At 49.2% G+C, this 19,975-nt stretch overlaps 1 protein-coding gene across 1 annotated transcript in view; it reads right to left on the reverse strand.

Moving 5' to 3' along the window:
• Positions 1-18,706: 18,706 nt before the first annotated feature.
• Positions 18,707-19,975, reverse strand: part of SLC6A12 (solute carrier family 6 member 12) — a 34,069-nt gene continuing 32,800 nt past the window's right edge. Inside the window, exon 15 of the mRNA XM_083819821.1 lies at positions 18,707-19,919. Within this exon, the coding sequence (XP_083675947.1) occupies positions 19,776-19,919 (144 nt within the window). The 3' untranslated portion in view covers positions 18,707-19,775. The remainder of the gene's footprint in view (positions 19,920-19,975) is intronic.

Genomic DNA, 19,975 nt, shown 5'->3' on the forward strand with positions numbered 1-19,975 from the left:
GAGGATGGTTGCAGGTAAGCCCAGCAGTAAATGACAGCACACAGAAACCTCCTGGGGAGAAGAGACAGTTTCAAATAGCCCATGACGCAGATACCAGAAGAAAGCATTTCTGGACACCCGACACAAAGGCTTCAGTTAATGGATCCTCTTTCCATCCTACACTTTGTGATAGCACTGTCACACCAACTCCCGTCTCCTCAGTGAGGCAGGGAGCACAAAGATTATACAGAGCGTGTAGGAGGAAGGTAAAATAAAGACAATTTATAAATCAAAACAGAAGAAATAGCACCAAAACCCCTGGGAAGAATTCAGAGCTGGGCTAAGTCAGGATAATTAGCTATGCCTGGAGACATAACAAATTAGGCTCAGCAGAAGCCATTTTGACTCTCTTCTTTTTCTTTTTTTTTCTTTTTATTTCCTGAGACAAAAAAAAAGAAAAAAAAGTAGGTAAGTTATCATATATATATATGTATAATATATATATATCTTATATCATGCTCTTCCTGTGCTCTTTCCCCCTGTTCTTGCTGCCACAGTGCTGGAGCAATACTGTAACTAGATCCATACTTCATATGCTTGGGGTTAGGATGTTAGAGGGGCAGCAGACCATACTGGCAGTTTCTTCTAATCTGAGAAGCAAGTTCCTTCATCAACAGCTCTGGAAGAATAAATTCTGCCAGACTCTAACTAGATTTATAGATGTTTCTCCATAGCCAAGAGACCTAGCAGAAAAACAGTGAAATGGACCCACTGACAGTCCATCTTACCTACTGTCCTGTCTCTAATAGTGACGGATAATTAGGTAAAGAGTATAGAAACACAAGAAGTTTGAGATGGTGTCTCTCATAGTGTATCCAGCTTCCTGAGCTAGGTTTTGCACCTGCATTTTAAGATTTAATCGAGTCTGATAGATTTTTCATCTGTCAGAGAGAGATCGGTCAGAGAGACATCCATCAGAGAGACATTTAGCCTTGGGATGTGTCCTTTTCCACCCTTCCCTCTCCACAGCACACAGGTGATACTCATTGAGGGGTATGACCAATAAGACATGTAACCTCTCTTGAGAAAGCTCCGGAAAGCCTCCATGCTGTGGATGACCATCTCTCTGGTTCCCATGTATCTGCTCTCAGGTGTCTCAGAATCTCACCAATCATCGGTACTCAAATAAAGAACAGAAGTCTTAAAAAGCAACCTTGTTCAGGACTGAGAGGGTTCTGAGAAGAGCAGTCTGATGCCCCGCAGAGCTGTGGTGTCCCCTGAGATCTGCCCCACAGCCATGGTGGCAGGGTCCACATGTGTCCTGCAGCCTGGCCATGCGATGTCCATCCCATGCATACATGCACCTCTGAGCAGGAAAAATCCAGGTATTGGTTGCTCCCAGGTGCAGTCTTTGACTCTTGTGTTGGGACATGATCTCACACAGTGGAGAAGTGGTCCTACCAGGACAAGATACACCAGCCCCTCTGCTTGGCTATGTGGTCTCCTCAGCACAAGTACGAGCCTCTGCCCTGTGCTGAGAGCCTGGAGAAAACAGAGTGGGTGCAGTGGCTCTCTGTCATGTCACATTATTTGTTCTGAAAAGCACACAGTGCTTTGGGCACAGCAAAAAGCCCGAAGGACTGAGAATGATAATCAATAAGAGCAGAGTTACCAGCTGGAGGTGGTCTGTGCTCAGCAAGGCCTTGAAAACAAGGTCAAAGAGTTTGAGGTCAAAACATGACACTGCAGCAGGTTTCTCATTCAGCTTCTTCCAAACACATCATAAACCGAAGCTAAGGCTTTCAAAACAATCATTAAAAGCTGGGGTCATAAATCCCTGGCAGCAAAGCAGTGACCTGAGTCTCAGAGTCCTACAGAAGGCCTGGTGTTCTGCTGGTCAGGTCAATAGGAACAACAGCATGGTCTCCAGCGGGTGCAGAGCCAGGCTGCAACGCCTTCTGGAAACAGTCCTTTACCTCGTTTTTGAGGAGTTTCATCCAGAATAAGAAAACAGCCCTGAAAATATATTACCTCTGCTTGGAATGCTGCAGCCTGAGACTGCTAACAACAGTGACCTTTCTGCTTTCCCCTGTTTCGGTGTGAAATATTAACAGTCTCCTCAAATTTGATAGAAACCAAAATTTCAAGGGCATAAAATAGCCTGAAATGAAACAGCATAACTACTTGTGGAAACGTGTATAAAAAAAAATGCTTTCACACCTCCCCACTTCTTATTTGTCAGGGCCATAACAGCCACACAAATCACTTCTGACCCATGCAGGTAGAGCCACAATTAGTTTAATTACACGGCACAGGCTGTTGTTCAGTCAATTAGACTTTTCCTTCCATCCACACCATTTTAATGACAGCCAAGTAGCCCCAAGGCTCTTGCTTCTTGTTTGGAGCCGTGACCAGCTGATCAGGCCACGGCAGGCTCTGTGCTGATTTTCGTCTGGCTGCAGCAGCAGCATATGCTTGGGCATCCTGCATCTCCGAAAGCTCTGGTGTGACTGAGCTGCTCCTGGGGCATGGGGACGGATCTGCACATCAGATCTACAGGGCTTTGGGGTCAAACACCAGTCCGTGGCCAGGTGAGTGCCAAGAGCTAGTGCACTGAAGGTTTTGCGACTGGGTTTGGCCAAAATACACACAGCAAGATTGTCAGGCTGTTTATGTTAGGTGATGGTGAGGTTTATGAGCAAAAACACTATTTGCATGACAAGCATCTTTAGAAAGAGAACAGAATAAAAACAGCACTGATTTGGGGAGTGTAAATGTGAAAGCTGCAGTCACACAGGAACTTGGGGATGTGGGGTAGGAAAAATGATCTGCAAAAATGATCTGACAGGAAGGAGAAGGGAGGGTGCTGGCATCATGCTGCATGGTTTAGGAGATATTCAAAAACCCTGGCAGGACTGGAAAAAATCCCTCTGAGGACCCAGGTCTGCCCCTGAGCCTGCAGGCAGGACATGCAGGGGAGGTGTCTGGTACTGTTCTCCAAAACGTCCCCTGCTCGGTATCATGTCTCCTGAATTGGCAATGCCTGCTGCTTCTAAAAAAGGTTGAAAAAGCTGCCGGTTGGTTCTGCACCTCCACACCTCTTTCCCACCCTGCTGCACAAGATTTGGGCTGTTGACATCCAGGTCTGCCCCATGGCTGTGGCCCACCCTCCCTGCTCTGCCAGCAGCTGTGTGTGACCCAAGTGACACCCGACAACGCGGCAGTTCAGCCCTGGATGGCACCATGCCACAACCCCGTCCAGCTGAGGAGAGGGGGCGACGGGGCCGTGGGCTGTGTTTTGGAAGCCACTGAACAAGCAGGATGTTAACGGGAGCCAGAATACATCTCACAGCCCTGGGCTGCAGGCCTGGGGGAGCAGTGGGAGTCCCTCATGGTCCTGAAAATCAAGTGAAGAACCACAGAGCTGCTGGCTTTGGCTCCAGCCCGCTGCCTGGTCACTCTGTCAAGTGACACCTTTATTTTTACATTACATAAGCAGGAAGAGCTGGGTCAGCTCTTGCAACCTCCAACCCAGCTCTGGATGCTAATTTAAACCTCCTCTAGCTCCTCTTCTGCAGGGGAAGCAGGCTCAGATCCTATCCCCCATCCCAGCCCTTGCTTCACCTACTCTCACCTTGGGTCACCACCTGGCGCCTCTGAGGAAAAATTTGGGGTTTTTTTGTGCCTTATTTTTTAAAAGACAAACAAATGATGCAAACAATGTGCTTTTCCATAGCAGCATTGAGCAGTTTTAGCAATCTTGCTTGAGGATCTCTCACAGCTGTGATGAGGAGATGAGTGGCATGTGTCTGCTGGGGACCTGGACCTCGTGGGGACCTCTCAGCTCCTGCAGACCATCCAGACCCAACCCCGGTGGCCAAGGCCGAGGCCAGGCCACGTCTCACAACCACAGTGGCAGCCTCCAAGCAGGCAGCAAGCAGCTCCTCCAGTCTCCACTGGCTTCCAGATTGAGAAAGACAGACAAGTGGCTTAAAGGCATCCCTGCCTCCATCCGCCTCAGCGAAGCTACGGCATTAAAAAGATTAAAGGCCCATTTCTGCCCATTTAAAATGTGCTGATTAAATTAAGAAGCGTTTTCCTTTTCTTACATAGTGCAAGCTGGCACACTGGGATGCCAATTTAACAAAACTGGAAGTTTATACAGTTTTGCTACTTTTTTTTTTCTCTGCTTGGAGCAATTTAGACATTTTTAGCCCACATTTCTTTCTAAAAAAGACCTGTCTGTCTGTTCCCAACCCCAGTCACTTTTTGAGCTCACTCTCAAGTTTCACCTGTGTTTGAAAAGGGAGTGCAGCTCTCAAAGACATCAGATATCTGTTGAGAACGAGGGGCTGGAGAGAGGAAAGCGACTCAAATGGGTGCTTCTATGAGAAAAGGCTGCGGGGAGAGCCCAGGGGTGCCCGGGATGGGGTGGTGTGGGGGGTCAGGTAAGGCACCTGTAATGAGGCAGAGGGACAAAGGACATCATGCAGAGAGAAGCAGGCACAGTCATGGTCTCACACCTGCCGTTCCCATCTCCGTACAGCCAAGCACCGTGCCCAAGCACCACCACCACTGCCTCCAGCTGCCCCCTCCCTCTCCCAGAGAGGGGCTGTGGTGTCACAGCAGCCATAGCTCCCTGTGTCCCCTCCCTCAGCCCAAACCGTGCCTCTGAGCAAAGATTTTAGCTCAGAACCTGAGCTGCAGCCGTGCTCTCAGTGGGACCACAGCCTTCAGAGAGGTGTTTCTCCATCTCACCAGGAGTCACACCTGCTGTGTGAAAGGCATTGCTGTTCTGTGCATGAGGGGGAAAATAATAACTTCATATGCGTAGAACTGGATTTCATAAATCTCCAGAGACATTTCAGGTAATGTCAGTGGTTATTTGGTGGGTTGGGCTTGATACTATTTTTTGGTTTTCCTTCATTTATTTATTTTTTTTTTCTTTTTTAATGAAGTCACTGAGCAGAGCTCTGGGTGAAATTGGTCTTGCAACTGGAAGTATTGACCTTCACTTGAAAAGGTCACCCTGGACTTCATTGTCACAATTTAATAATGAAAAGTTGAATAAAGAAGAAAGAAATGACAAGGAAACACAAAGAGCAGAAACATGTGAGGGTGACCAGAGCCTGCCCCCCCATTCCCAGCGTGGCAGGGGAGCAATCTGTCCTCCCCTTGTGCGGCTGAGGAGTAAAGGTCTGGCCACTGCGTGTCCCCACCAGCTGGGAAACTCCCAGGTGGGGCATGGCCTGTCCATAAAGGCAGGGATGAGGACAGCACACACTGCTCATGGAGTAAGGCGAGCAGGTAAAAACCCTGCTCTGCCCCAAAAGCCTTCGCTACAGCACTCATCTGAGAGCACGGAGGGGAGATAGGCAAGGGTGGGAGGAGGAGAAGCAGCAGCCACCAAGCACTGCATCAAGTTTCCAAGAGACCCATCCAGACAGGATGGGCCGGGATCTTTCAAAACGCAGCCCCTGTGAAACCGTCCAGCATCACTTGGGCACGCTGCTCTGAGAAAGACCAGAGCCTCCCCACAAAGAGGACAGCAGCCTTCTCCTGCTGCAGCACATCCAGGCTGGAGAGGAAATCTGTGTCCCACTTTCAGATGCCAAACTCTTTGTTCTCCTTCCCCATGAAAACAGAGAGATAATCATGGCCCAGAGCCCCGAGGCTGCTGTGAGGCTCAGTTTGTTCATGTGCTTTTTGGGGCTGGAAAACAGAGAATGGCAGAGGTAGCCCTCTCTGCAGGAGCCACACATGAGGATTGCTAGCTGGCAGCCCTTTGACTGCATTTTTCCTGGAAGCCGCCCAGAAAACGTGCTCACAAACCCAGCAAGGCCATCATCCCCTGCTGTCTAGGATCAGCCTGCAACTGGCTGGGTATTATAATTCCTATTGCTTTAATACTCAGAGCTTCCTTCTCCTCTCCCTGCATCTTGTGCTAAGTGCTGCACAGCAGTGCAGAATGACCAGCTCTTCCCCCAGGGCTTGTGATACCAGGAGATAAGGTTGGGGAAGGAAAGGCTGTCATTGCGTGCCTCGGCTGGCTGTAGTGGGGTGCAGGTCCCGAACCTCTGGGGCCAGGCTCAGCCTTTATTGCACGAGGAGATGCCAGGGATTCCTCCACAGCCAAGGACTGCAGGGGCCAGGCACAGTGGTCACTTGCTGTATCCCCAGGACATAGCACCACGGGAGGTCTTTCCCAGTGTAAGGACATTCATTGGTCATTTTTTCCTTGTGGCCGTTAAGTTTCTCAAGAAGAAAACACGTGCAGCTACCTGTCTTCAGTTTTATTTTCATTCTCCTTTGCATCCCAAACTATGGTAGAGCTTCTCTTGGAGGGATGGAAACACAGTGAGGAGAAACAAAATTAAATGTGCTGGAGGTGTCCACCAGACACTGGCAGAGCCATGGTCGCCAGCTAACTGGGGAGCCCCTGGTGGGCAGGCTGCGGCTTTCTCTTCCTCCAGGCAGTGCTCCCTCAGCCCCACATCCAACCCAAGGTGTATGGAGCAGAGCTCAGTGCCTGCAGCCGCCCTTCCCCAGGGACGCTGGTGCATGGCCATAGTCCCTTCCCCCGTCCCCACGCTCCCATCCCCACATCCAGGTCCTGCTCTCCCACCTACCTCAGGATGCCCAGCGGGTCCTCGCGGAGCCACTCCAGAAGACACCAGCCCAGGGAGGCACGCAGTGACCCGCTGCTGCGCGCCGAGGGGAGCTATCAGCCTCGCCCCACACAGCTCCTCATCGCCTGTATTGACGAGCCCTTAATGAGCTTTGCGCTCACGTCCAGTCAAATCAACACCCGGCATGTCGCGGCCGGGGGGGACCCGGAGCCACTGGAAAAACACAGGGTGCTGGGAAAGACGAGGCTCCAAGGGCATGGGTAGGAGCTCTGGCCAAGGGCCTGGTGCCAAAAACCGTCAGGGAGGATGGGGTGTTTTGGCCCCTGTGGCCCAGGCTCTCAGCCTTTCAGAGCGTTTCTTCGCAGCCCCTGGTGAAAGCGGGGCTCAAGGGGGTGCAGGCCCCCCATCTCCTGGGCGATGTGTGGGCACAGTAATGAGGGTGCTGGTCGTGACAGGAGGCTCAGCTGTGGCCTGAGCTTGCTTTGCAGCACTCATGAGGCCCAGGCTGGGAAAGAGATTTCTGAACGTAACAGGGTGTTACCAGGTTGGATTTACTTTGGCTGAACAAGCCAAATTAGAGCACTTACCTGCAAATGGCATTCAGTGGGGAGACAGTAGCAAAGCCCCTGGCCTTCACTTGCAAAAAGGAATGAAAATCCAGCTACAGAGACAGATAGCACTACCTACCTCCAGGCCTCGCATTAGCCTGTCCATTGCTGTTCCTTCTCGGTCTTCAGTCTCTTCAAGCCCCATTGTTGATGTGACACCTCCTAAAATAAAAGCAGAGAGAGACCATAGCAGCTTTGCAGGGTGGACAGAGACCTGAGGTCTGGGGCTGCAGCAGGGAAACAGCAGTCGATAGGTGCTTTTGGGGCTTCCCACACAGCCCCAGCTGAGGACCACCTGAGAACAGTGGTGGCCCGTCTGCAACCACCAGGTGCCGTAGGCAAAGTCACGCAGTCCTTTCCCTGGAAACACAATAAACCATCTCCCCACCCCATGCACTGCTGGCTTGGAGAAAAAACAGGCCGCAAAGCAGCCATTTCCACTGAAGGGATAAAAAATGAGTTTGAAAGCAACACATTATCTACAAAAGGTTAGTTGTCCAAGTTAGAGGCAGAAGCAGGCAGTCAGTGTCAAAGACACCGGGGAGCGTGAATTTCAGTCTGACACAAGCAACCCCTTTCTTTCCCAAAAGAAAGGGAAATGGGATCAAGAAAAGAAGAGAGGCCGGAGATATTTCATACTTGGCTAGAAGTAGACACGGACTGGTGAACCCAAATGAATTGGGGAACTTGCCGTAGAAGAGAAGCAGAATTTGCTTGGAACGATGGGATTTGGAGCTGTTCTCTTGGTTGTTGTCCATAAACATTCATGAGCCTAAATTTTGATTCGCCAGCATGTTCACAGAAAATGGGAGCTTGGCAGATACTCAGACAAATACTCGCTGGCTTGAGTATTTGCATTTGAAGCGTTTGGGCTGCCACCTCCAAAGCTTTTGGTGGCTTGGGAGCTATCCAGAGAAAGAGCCCAACCCCACAGTATAATCTGGGTGAGTAAACACAAGTGCGAAGAGTGTTTTCTGAATAACAGATACTGGATGCAATGACAGCAGTAAAAGCAGCCAAATAATCAGGCTAGCCATCTCTCCGTTTAAAATTCATTTGCAAAAATCATTAGCACAATAATTGTAAAATAAGCAGAGGTATAATCACTCGAGGATAATTTGCAAAGAGGAAGAGGGCTGCACTCACCAAAAAGAGCTGCTACGAGCTGTTAGGCTGCCTGGCTCTGGCTGACGCCAGCAGCCCACCCACTCCAAGGGAAGCAACGCTGGCCAGCACGGCAGGTCTGGCAGGCATTGCTTTTTGGGGCTCACTCTGAAGCATGGCCCTCTCAGGGATCCTGCCAGCCTGTGCTGTGGCCACGCTTGCTTACAGTCCTTCCTTCCCCCCCAGGGAGGCTCAGTGCTCAGCACTGGTCTGACTCCTGGCACCTCTTCTCCCCAGGAAAGCTTCGAGGACCTGGGCTCCCCCTGATCTCAGGCACCTCGTGTGGTCTCTCCCTGTCGAGCTGTGACCAGTCAGTCCTGTGGCACAGGGTATCTGATTGCCTCAGACATCGATAGTTCTTCACAGGCTGCCTCCCGGGACACACAGCTTCTTGGAAATCCTTCCCACGGAAACCTGTTCAATACTTGACACAGCTAGCACTGTTATTTACAACTGCCTTCACCCATTGGTCTTAAAACTACATTTATGGCACTTGCCCCTGCAGCTGCTAGGAGCCCTGGGGAGCAATTTTATTTGGAAATCACCTATTTCAAAACAGGCATTTTAAAATCATTTCCACTGCCAGCAGCAGAAACAAAGCAGGACATGGTGGAGGAACCAAAAACCACAAAGAAATACAGTAAGGAAAAAAAATGAAAATAAGTACAAGAAAAGAAAAGGAATTTCCACCCTGGTGGAGGTTAAGGGTGACCTGCAAAAGGAAAATAAATTAGGTTGGAGGACATTTTTTTCTGGACTCACCAAATTGTTTTTCCCCCTCAAATACTCTGGAGACACAGGGAACTAGTGAGATAATGTCAGCTGGAGATACTGCAAGTAAGAGTTCATCAGCTGTGAAACAGACAGATTCTTTAAAGCTCAGTGTTTTTTCTTGTTTCTCCTATGCATACTGCCTTAATTCATTTGGTCAAGAAACACCTGGGAGAAAAACTTCCTCTGCTAAAGATTTATAACCACTGAGATTTCAGATAGCAGGTGAGACCCAGAGGACCAAGCATCCTGCAGCACAAAATGAAGAAGATCAACCTGACAGGTCCCGAGATGTGTTATGGGAGGAGGGGGGATACTAGGTCATTAGCAGGAAATCCATTTTTTCAAAAAGGTCACAGTGGCATTTTCCCTATTATTCCTTTGAATGAAGAGTTTTCACATCCAGTTTGTTTCAGCAGGGGACATAGGTATGTGACCAATTTTTCCATTTGATAGAAATAAATGTCTGTACATAAGGAAGTTTCTTAGAGAAGAGAAATACACTGCTCCATGAGTGGTAACGTGCCTATGGCTCTGTTAACTGCTAAAGCACAGTGCAAGACCCAGGTTTCCAGTATCTGTGATGTGCTCCACTTGGCCAGCACAATGGCAAGGGGCACCAGGCCCCAGGAAGCAGGAGCAAGAGCTAGGACAGACACCAGCTGCGGGATTTCTGTAGGGAAAGGACTTCTGGTAAGACTGTGGTACCTATCCACAGGCAGAAAGAGCAGGGAGCTCTCTTAGGCCTTGTCTTTGTGTAAGTAACCAGAGTTGCCTGTCTAAATCAAAACCAGCTAGGCTAAATTAAACCAGAGCAGCCCACTTTGCAAGCAGGATTATTGCAGTGTAAACATCATTTAGGTGGGCATAGTCATGTTGATGCAAGTATGCCTGTGTCTGTAGGCTGATTTGATTAATGTAGTTAAAACACATGAACATCTTTCTATCAGTGAAACTGTGCTCATGAGGGATTGTGATGGTTTAGCTCTAGTGCTTCTAAATCCATCCAAAAGCAGTGTGGAAAGTAACCTGTCTTCAACTTAGCTTAAGCTTGATCATCATGGACTTAATACAAATTAAAATCAGTATGAACGGAACATAAATAGAATTGTCCACGCATACTTAGAAGATTTAACTGAAATCATATCCTGTGTTAAATCACCCTAACTTTAAAGTAAATGCATCCTTAGGTCTGGTTACATCATTGGCATAGATCTGCCAGGAGAGCGTATATTTTTTTTACCCTCTTTATTAAGAGGCTTATGCTGAAAAAAAAGCTCCAAGATAGATGTTTTAAATCAGCATAAACACAGTTATACTGGTAGAGCTCCTGTCACTTCCCAGTACAACCGTACAGCAATGCTCTCCTGCAAGAAGAAACCTGGTTGTGGAGCACCTGCAGTGCTGTGATAGGTGTGACAGGTACCCCTGTTTTGGTAGGTAAGTAAGAAGAGGAGGAGGAGGGGAGATGGCAGAAGAAGGTCCATAGCCAGTGGCAGGTCACACGTGTGGGCTAAGGGAATGGCGGAGCCAGGGCTGAAGCATGTGAAGGAGCAGAGGAAGAGCGTTCAGGGTGTGTAGGATTTGTAGATAACACATTCATGGCTCATAAATGGCCCACAAAAATCCGTCATCAGAAAAAAAAAAAAAAAACCACAACATTTTAAGAGAAGGGTATTGAAATATCCATGGGAGAAGCTTCTGTTTCTCTCTACAGGGTGAGACCTTCCATGACAGATCATCTGAGCAAAATGTCAGTGAGTAAGGAGGGGATAAAAGACCAGGAGAGTTTCCAATATGGGAAAAGCCAAGGCCCATCTCTTGTGTGAAGTGACATGCAGATGAAATCTCATTTACTGCAGCATGGGAAAGGTCTGCATGTGCACCCATGTGCAGGGTGATGCTGGCATCAGTGCAAGCAGGAGAAACGGAGCAGAGCAGGTCTGGGTTAAGGAAAGCATCTCCAGCTTTGCTTGCCCACATAATGCACACACACAAAGCGAGCCCTTGTTCACAGCAATTGTATTTCACCCCCTCGGGGGACTTGCTCCTATCGATAGAATTGGACGTTGGGAAATTGTTTTGCCATCACTCGATGGGCCATACGTACGTCAGTCTGTCCGAGGGACTCTGGCCAGAACAATCTGAAGGTGCTGCTGACACCTCTGCCTGGGTCCATAAAAAAGGATGTACAAGATGAACGGGAGAGGAGAAGCGTTTGGAGCAGGCACCCCCTGCCCATTACAAGTAAAGCCCAGCTCCAACTGCACAGAGTCCAGGCAAGCAGCAAAGTGGGACTGAGCTCTCCCACCCCCAAATGAACTTGAACACTCCCCATCTTGAACTCCAAAAGAGGCTGGGGTGAGGGGTCCTTTGGGTCATACAGATAACTTATGTAAAACTTTATGCACCAAATAACTTCTAAATGCTGAGTCCTTTTACTGCTGCTCCTGGACAAGGAGGTTTCAGGGGCAGGAAAACCAAGGGCTGTCCCCGGGCTGCAGTTTCACTTATCCCGTGTCTTACTCTTTATCTGGGCAGCAGGTTTAAAGCTGAGCCCTCGAAGAGCAGCCAGCCCGGTGCTGGCAGCAGGACAGACACCCACAGGGCAGGACTCCACCGCTGTCCCCCCCGTGACGTGACCAACATCGCATCACACCGGTGCCAATGGGAGTCACCATCCCAGACTGTGCCTCATCCAAAAGTGTAACACCAAAAAATAAGACTGTCTGGGCAAGTTTTCCCCAAAGTTATGGGATTAACAACAGCACCGGGCCCTTTCCCGTTGCCAGTGCCCCCTGCCATCCTTGAGAGCTTAACCTGGGGTTTCTGATGTAAGCTGCTGCGCCTGTGTCCCAGCACAGAGCCCTGTGGTTCCAGAGATGCTGTCTGAGAAACACCCGGCTCCAGCTCCCAGGGCATCCCCCCTACAAAGCTGGAGAAGCCTGTGTGTGGGAGGGAGGCTCACGTTGGACGAGGTGGTGATGGCCCTTCTCCAGGACGTGGGGAAGTGACAGGCTGCTTTTTGTTTCAGAGTGGGTTTATTCTCCCTGAGAAAAAGAATCTCGTTTTATCGACTGCTGAAATATGAGCTTGTGAGAGGCACCAGACTGCCTGTCATCACTCACCCATCTCCAGAGACTGTTACCCACACCGTGGCACAACAAAGGCCTCACACTCGATAAAGAATATTTTGGATAAATCTAGTGTCTACTGGCAAAAAAAGGAATGAGAGTGAGCACTCCTCCGATCCAGAACCATCCTAGACTGCAATGGGGAGGCATTTCCTGTCTTGGCCATAACCCAGGCTGGGCAGGAAATCGTTCTACAGCCTATTAGAAAAGGGGAATTAAATCAAGAGACTGCATTTCTCAGCATGGTCTGCCAAGTCACCAAAAGCACGACAGGGCTGAGTCACCCACGACTGGCTTTGCACAGACACTGAAAGCATTTCTCCCTGGGAATCCCTAATTCCTCTCCATATAGCTTTCCATGCGCAGGCCTGACAAACCAGAACAGGCAGCTCTGAAATTATGCGTCCTGCTGTGCAGAGACTGCTGTGGGTCAGGCATGCAAAACAGACCAGGACCATGTCCCAGGAGCAGCCGAGGAGGCAGGGCTTGTTCTGGGTTTAAAAACAAAAGGAGAAAAAAAAAAATCCAATCCCCCAAGCATTGTTAGAAACGTTTCTTCTTTTTCCTTGGCCCCAGCATGAGGTTCAATAATAAAGTCTTTGACTCAATGCCCTGTGGAGGGAACCGGATAGCAGCATATACACATCTCCTCAGCCTCTCAGGTCGCAAGTCTTAATCCTTACTTTCTGAAATCTTATATTATTTTCTTCTCCTTCGATTATCATTACTTCCCCCTTGCCCTGTTCAAACGCTACTTAGCTAATTAGTAAGAGGTGAGGTGTTTGTAAACATACGCAGCCTTATAAAGCAAAGAACAGCAAGGTGACCAGATGCTCCCTATACATGCGTGAACGCAGACCTCCTTCTTCCCCTGCCCTTGCTGCTGTGCACCCAAGGCACATGGCCTCCTGCAAGTGCAGCCTAAGGGTACCTAAGAACCAGAGACTTTCTGAAGATACCACCACCAAGGGCAAAGGCAAGGAACTGTAAGAGCAACGGACGGTCTGAGAAGGAGGAATTGCTCCGGGAAAGGTGCCATTCTCAGAGACTACGAATCACAGAATCACAGAATATTAGGGATTGGAAGGGACCTTGAAAGATCATCTAGTCCAATTCCCCTGCTGGAGCAGGAACACCTAAATCATATCACACAGGAATGTGTCCAGGTGAGTCTATAAAGTCTCCAGAAAAGGAGAACTCCACAACCCACCCCAGGGAGCCTGTTCCAGTGTTCTGTCACCCTCACTGTAAAAAAGTTAAAGTTTTGTCTCATACTTAAGCAAAACCTCCTATGTTCCAGCTTGCACCCATTGCCCCTTGTCCTATCATTGGATGTCACCGAGAAGAGCCTGGCTCTGTCCTCCTGACACTTGCCCTTGACATATTTATAAACATTAATAAGGTCACCCCTCAGTCTCCTCTTCTCCAAGCTAAAGAAACACAGCTCCCTCAGCCTTTCCTCGCAAGGAAGATGCTCCACTCCCTTAATCATCCTTGTGGCTCTGCGCTGGCCTCTCAGTGTCTGTCTGTCAGTGCTATGTAACAGAATAGACACAAAACAATTTTTCTAATAATATGCCAAGGCACATTTGCATATATTCCACCTTCTGTACTTTTTTCCTCAATACAAGCACATTTATTTACAAAAACATTCTTAAACTCTGAATCCAGGATCTTTGCAAAATTATTTCTTTCAAAACACGGACTTCATCACTTTGTAGTCTTATATACACATATTCATGTTGGGTTGCACATGAATTGAGTACTCTTTCCTCAGGTTGCTTAGGAAGATGATAACAAAAAACACGTGTCAGAGCAAGAGCTGCAACCTTAACTAGGCTGGGGACAGGCTCATGAGCAATTGGCTGGTGTGGTGTGAAGTACTTTTGAAGGTAAAGTCATGGTGGAAATCAAAGCAACCTGAAAAGGAACCTGGTGGGGAGGTTGCCATAAAACACTTTAAAGCAGTATCTCTGATTTAGACACGCTGCCTCCTATGAGTTAGACAGAAGAAAATGTGTTCTGGAGTCTCTTGTAGCAGGAGGAATGGAACCAACTTCCATTAAATCTTGCAGAGCTTTAAACCTCTGTGTTGATACATACTGACTTTTGCTTTAATCTGCTGATGTCTTTCCTCCCTTTGTTTCTTCACTATTTTTTTTCCATTTTTACACTTGTCTTGGGGAGTTCTCCTAAAGCATGTTATTAGCAGTCCTGAAACCATATAACTTCTTATACATAAAGCCTTTTTTTTTGATAGTAACAATGTTGCATATAACACAGATCCTAGAATGGCCTGGGTTGAAAATGACCTTAAAGACCATCTAGTTTCAACCCCCCTGCTTTGTGCAGGGTTGCTAACCACTAGAGCAGGCTGCCCAGAGCCACATCCAGCCTGGCCTTGAATGCCTCCAGGGATGGGGCATCCACAAGCTCTCTGGGCAACCTGTTCCTCTGAGCTCTTGCACTCTCAGAAGGGTGTCCTTAAAGAGCTGCCAGCTCTGTTCTGTTCCTATGTCCTTAAGGACAGTTTTCCAGGGGATCCCAGCCAGTAATTCTTTGAGCAGACCAAAGTTTGCTCTCCTGAAGTTCAGGGTCCTGACTCTGCTTTTTGCCAGACCAATATTCCTCAAGATCACAAACTCCACCAGGGCATGGTTGCTACAGCCCATGCGGCCTCCAATCTTACCCTCTCTAATGCTCTCTTCCACACTGGTGAGCACCAGGTCTAGTAAGGCTTCACCTCGGGTTGGTCCGTCTATTACCTGGACCAGGAAGTTATCCTCAACAGACTCCAGGAATCTCCGTGCAGATATACAGGTGGTTGAAATCCCCCATCAGGACAAGAGCTTGTGAGTGTGACAGTTCTTGCAGCTGAAGCAAGAAGGCCTCATCAACAGACTCCCCCGATCAGGTGGCCCTGTAGCAGACCCCAACCACTAGATGTCCTTTACCGGACCGATCCTTGATTTTCACCCACAAGCTCTCAAGCTGGTCATGGCTGTTTCTCAGGCACAGCTCTTCACAATCCATCCACTTCCTAACACAGAGGGCAACTCCTCCTCCCCTCCTTCCTCACCTATCCCTTCTGAACAGTTTGTAGCCATCAACAGCCACACTCCAGTCATGGGAATCATCCCACCAGGTTTCCGTGATGGCAACTACATCATAGTTTCCTACTAGCATGGTGGCCTCCAGCTCCTCCTGTTTGTTACCCATACTGCGTGCACTAGTGTAAATGCACCCCAGCTGGGCCACCTTTAGGGAGGGAGAAGCCCTAATACCCTCTTGACCATACTCAGGTGTCTCCATAGTTACCAACCTCTCACCAACCCTTGCGTCCTTCCTGCAAAATGTTATGTCATCCTCATCCTTCACCAAGACACAAGACTGCAAGGTCTTGCTAGCACATTCCTCACCCACAAGAACTGGCATGTTACTTCAGGCTCCTTTCTAGTGTCCTCGGTTCCACCCCCACCCCCCTCCATACCTAGTTTAAAGCTCTGTCAATGAACCCTGCCAACTCCCATCCTAAAACCCTTTCCTGCCGGTGGAAAGACCTATCCCTGTCTGTTGTCAGCAGGCTTGGTCTCATGTAAATCGACTCAAGGTCAAAAAAAACAAAACCCTGCCGGTTACATCAGGCTCGGAGACAATTATTAACCCACTGGCTCATCATGTCCAGTCCCTCATTATTTCCTGTAACTGGAGGGATAGAGGAGAACACGACTTGTGCTCCCGAACCCTTGACCAGTCTCCCCAAGGCTCTGAAGTCCTTCTTCATAGTCCTTAGAGGAGTTCTTCCTATTTCATCACGGCCTACCTGAAACAACAAAAGAGGACAATAGTCTGAGGGCCGTACTGGTGAAGGAAGTTTCTTTTGAGCTGTGTTTTGCAGCTTCTGTGATAATAGTTAGTCCAGTTTAGAACTGACAGAATTCCAGTTTGGAATGGATTATACTTCCAAGTGTGTTATGTAACTGTATCCAATCTGAATAAATTCTTCCTTTTCAGGTGAGCAGTTGTATACTGCACGGTTTCAGGTCTGAACTGGTGTAGTGGGTTTATGTGGCAAAGTTTTGGTAGCAGGGGGCCCCACTGCTGTCCAGAGCCAAGCCAATAAGCGATGTTGTTTTGCGCCTCTGTGAGAGCATATTTAAGATGGGGGAAAAAAAAACAAATGCTGCGCCACACAGCAGCTGGGAGAGTGAGAGGAGTGAGGAACAGCCTTGCAGGTGCCAAGGTCAGTGAAGAAGGAGGGGGAGAGGTGCTCCAGGCGCCGGAGCATAAGTCCGCTGTGGCCCATGGTGAGGACCATGGTGAAGCAGGCTGTCCCCCTGCAGCCCATGGAGTACCACGGTGGAGCAGGGTTCCACCCTGCAGCCCGTGGAGGAGACCACGGTGGAGCAGGTGGACCTGCACCGACGGAGACTGCGGCCTGTGGAGGACCCCTGCCGGAGCAGATTCCGGGCTGGACCTGTAGCCCGTGGAGAGGAGCCCACACAGGAGCAGGTGACCTGGCAGGAGCTGCTGCCCGTGGGGGATCCAGGTTGGAGCAGTTCGCTCCTGAGGGATGGACCCCGTGGTACGGACCCATATCTGGAGCAGTTCTGGAAGAGCTGCTGCCTGTGGCCAGCCCACGCCGGATCAGATCAGCAAGGACTGCATCCCGTGGGAGGGACCCCACAGCACTGGGGACGAGAGTGATCGAGAAGGAGCGGCGGCGAAGAAGCGCTATAGACTGACCATAACCCCCATTCCCCCGTTCCCCTGCACTGCTCGGGGGGAGGAGGTGGAAGAGGGTGGATGGGGGGGAAGGTGCTTTTGGTTTCTTTCCTTTGTTTCTCACTTCTCTAGCTTGTTAGTAATAAGTAATAAATCTTACTATCTCCGTATGCTGAGTCTGTTTTGCCCGTCACGATAATTACTGTGTGATCTCCTCGTCCTTATCTCAACCCTTGAGCCCTTTTCATTGTATTTTCTCCCCATTCCTCTTTGAGGAGAGGGAGTGAGAGAGCAGTTGTGGTGGAGCTCGGCCACCCACCCGAGTAAAACCACCACAGTGATTAGTTTCTATCTAGGATTATTGCAGTATTATCAGGCTACCTCAGGAAAAGTGAACACATCTCCACCACCTCTCTGGCAGCAAGACACTATCTTCCACCTTAAAGGCATGGCAACAGGCGCCAGAGGGTTGAACGTCCTACCGAGGGTCGTACAAGAAGCCCGTGTTAATACCTAAGACTGAATCTGGGTGGCAAGACCCAGTCCTGCTACTTAAGTTTATGTTGCTTAAAGAAGAGAAGGCTGATATCTTCCTCAAGACCAATACTGACATGGTGGTTACCACCAAAACCAGACCCCCGTGAACAGCCCTCCTGTTGGGTGGTGGATGGAGGGCAAGCACCCTCAAGACCCATGGGGCTGGTGGCTTTGCCAGATGATCAGGCTGGGCCCCCATGGCACCACCACGTGCCTTGGGCTTGCAATGGTGGCGACCACCAGCTTTTGCTCCAGCTGCAGGTAGGGACCTGCTGCAGGGTGGCTCACCCCATCAAATTGTGAGCAGCACTGCTGGAAGGGAGGGGGAAAACACCAAAATGCTTACCATGGGGCATGGCTGCAAGCCTGTGGATTTTAAGCTCTTCCCAGGACTATTACAGCAATGTGACATTTAGCTCTTAAAAAATAAAATAAAGTAAATGGTGCCTTATGTGGTGCTGCAGTCCTTTGTAGTGAACAAGAAAGAGGTTTGCCAGCTATCTCTACCTTCTACAGCAAATCTTCTCCAATCAAATGATAACATCCTAGAGAGGTAAAAAATTTGATACTTGACTTTCAGCGTTCATTTCACCAACGATTTTTAGTTTTTTATAGGAAAGGAAATTAAATGGGGAAAAAATTGCCCTATGCTAATTCACCAGTTAAACTCACAGAAGAGTGCAAAAGATAAGGTTCCCATAGCAATTGGAAAAGGTACTGCGCGGCACAGATGAGGCCTGATTTTCCCACTTACTTTTAGTGCTGGCAGTTTATCTCCACACAGCATGGGGACAAGCAATTACTTGGAAGGTGGAACAAGGGAAAGGAGCCTGTGGCACCCGTGATTCTCTTTAATGGCAATTCTCCTGCAAGGTGCGATACGGCACTATTGCAAGGCAGCCCCACACCACCGTGCGTGCCCTGGATTACAGTAAGGCTCCCAGGGAGATCCTGCTGCTGGCTTTTCCTCTGGTTTTAACCGTGAAATCCTGATAGGCATTCAGGTAGGCTTTGGAACCAAGCATTAGGGCCACACATGTGATGTCCCAGCCTCTGCAGGACAAGGCTGCGTGGCACCACACCAAACACTGCATCCCTGTGAAATATCTCCCATTCACGACCACGCGTGCAATGAGACACCCTTAATTCAACACAATCTGCTGTCAATGAACCCATTTATTTATTAATTATCCCTTTATCTTGCCTGAGCTTATGATTGTTGTGCCCAATTTTGCCTGCCTTCTCCCCTGAGTGGTCACCAGTAGAGCCGAGGCAGCACAATCCTTCTCCCACCCTCACCCCAAAGCTGCTCTGCAGCGCAGAATCAGGCCCATCAACTCCTTCATTAATTCCTCTATAAGATGCCCCAGCAGTGCAGTTAAATTTGTGGGCGTGCAGTCCCTGGGGTCTCATTTCTCTCTGTTGTGCTGCAGCTCATTTTTAACCAAACTGCTCTGGGACTTTGCCTTCGCTCCATGATTTTTCTGGGAGAACCGTCTAAGACTCAGCTGTTTCACTCTCAGGTGCATGTTCACTGGGCCATGTGGGTTTGACTGAGAGCACATCCCCTGGATAGCTATCCCTCACCCCCTTTCCACTGTGTGCTTGCCATGAGATCCATCACCAGTAACTGTGGTTGCATCCACTGCCCTGTCACTCGTCCCTTTCAGCAAGAGACAAAGCTGTAACTGCTCGCGCTGCAGCCTCCTTTCATCATTGCCTGTGATACATTACTGGCTCCCTCTCCCTGGTATGTAGGTGACCTAGCAATACACTTTCCTTTGTCATCCTCACGCTTATGTACTTCTGAGCCCACTCACTTATTTCCTGTGCTAACGCCCCATCGTTTTGTGCCTTTGCATCCCTAACTTTGCTCCTGCATGCTTTTGTTCTCTGCTCTCTCTCACCACTGTGGTTTCCTTTCCTCCTCCCAACATCACTGCCCTTTTTTTTTTCTTTCCCCCTTTTTTTTTTTTGTTGTTAATATATTGCTTTTTTTACATTTATTTCCCCCTTGGGCAGTGTCAGTACTGGAGGACACCTCTGACAAAAGCGTGTTGCTGCCGGCAGGGAGAGTTGTCCGTGGGGTGTCCTGAAGCTGGAAGGAGAGATGTCCCCGGTGTCTCAGACGTGAAGGAGAGAAGGGAAGAGCCCAGGAGAGAAAAGAAACCACTTCAGGAAGGAGAGAGCGAATCAATCCGGAGCACGAAGACGACATCCCCAGTGCCTCAGAAGTGCGTTTCTCTCTCTGTGATGCTGAGCACCTCCCGGACTGGAGGGGCCTGCTCCTTGCGCTCCGGTTCGGACAGGCCCGCCATGTGCTTCTTCACCTGCGGCAGGTCCTCCGCCGGGGAAATCAGCTGCACGAGCCGCTGCGGAGGGGAATTCTCTGTTAATTGAGCTGATAAAAAAACTGACACCAAACAGT

This window comes from Anser anser (genome assembly GCF_964211835.1).
Source record: "Anser anser genome assembly, chromosome: 1".
In the NCBI taxonomy this organism is placed as follows: domain Eukaryota; kingdom Metazoa; phylum Chordata; class Aves; order Anseriformes; family Anatidae; genus Anser; species Anser anser.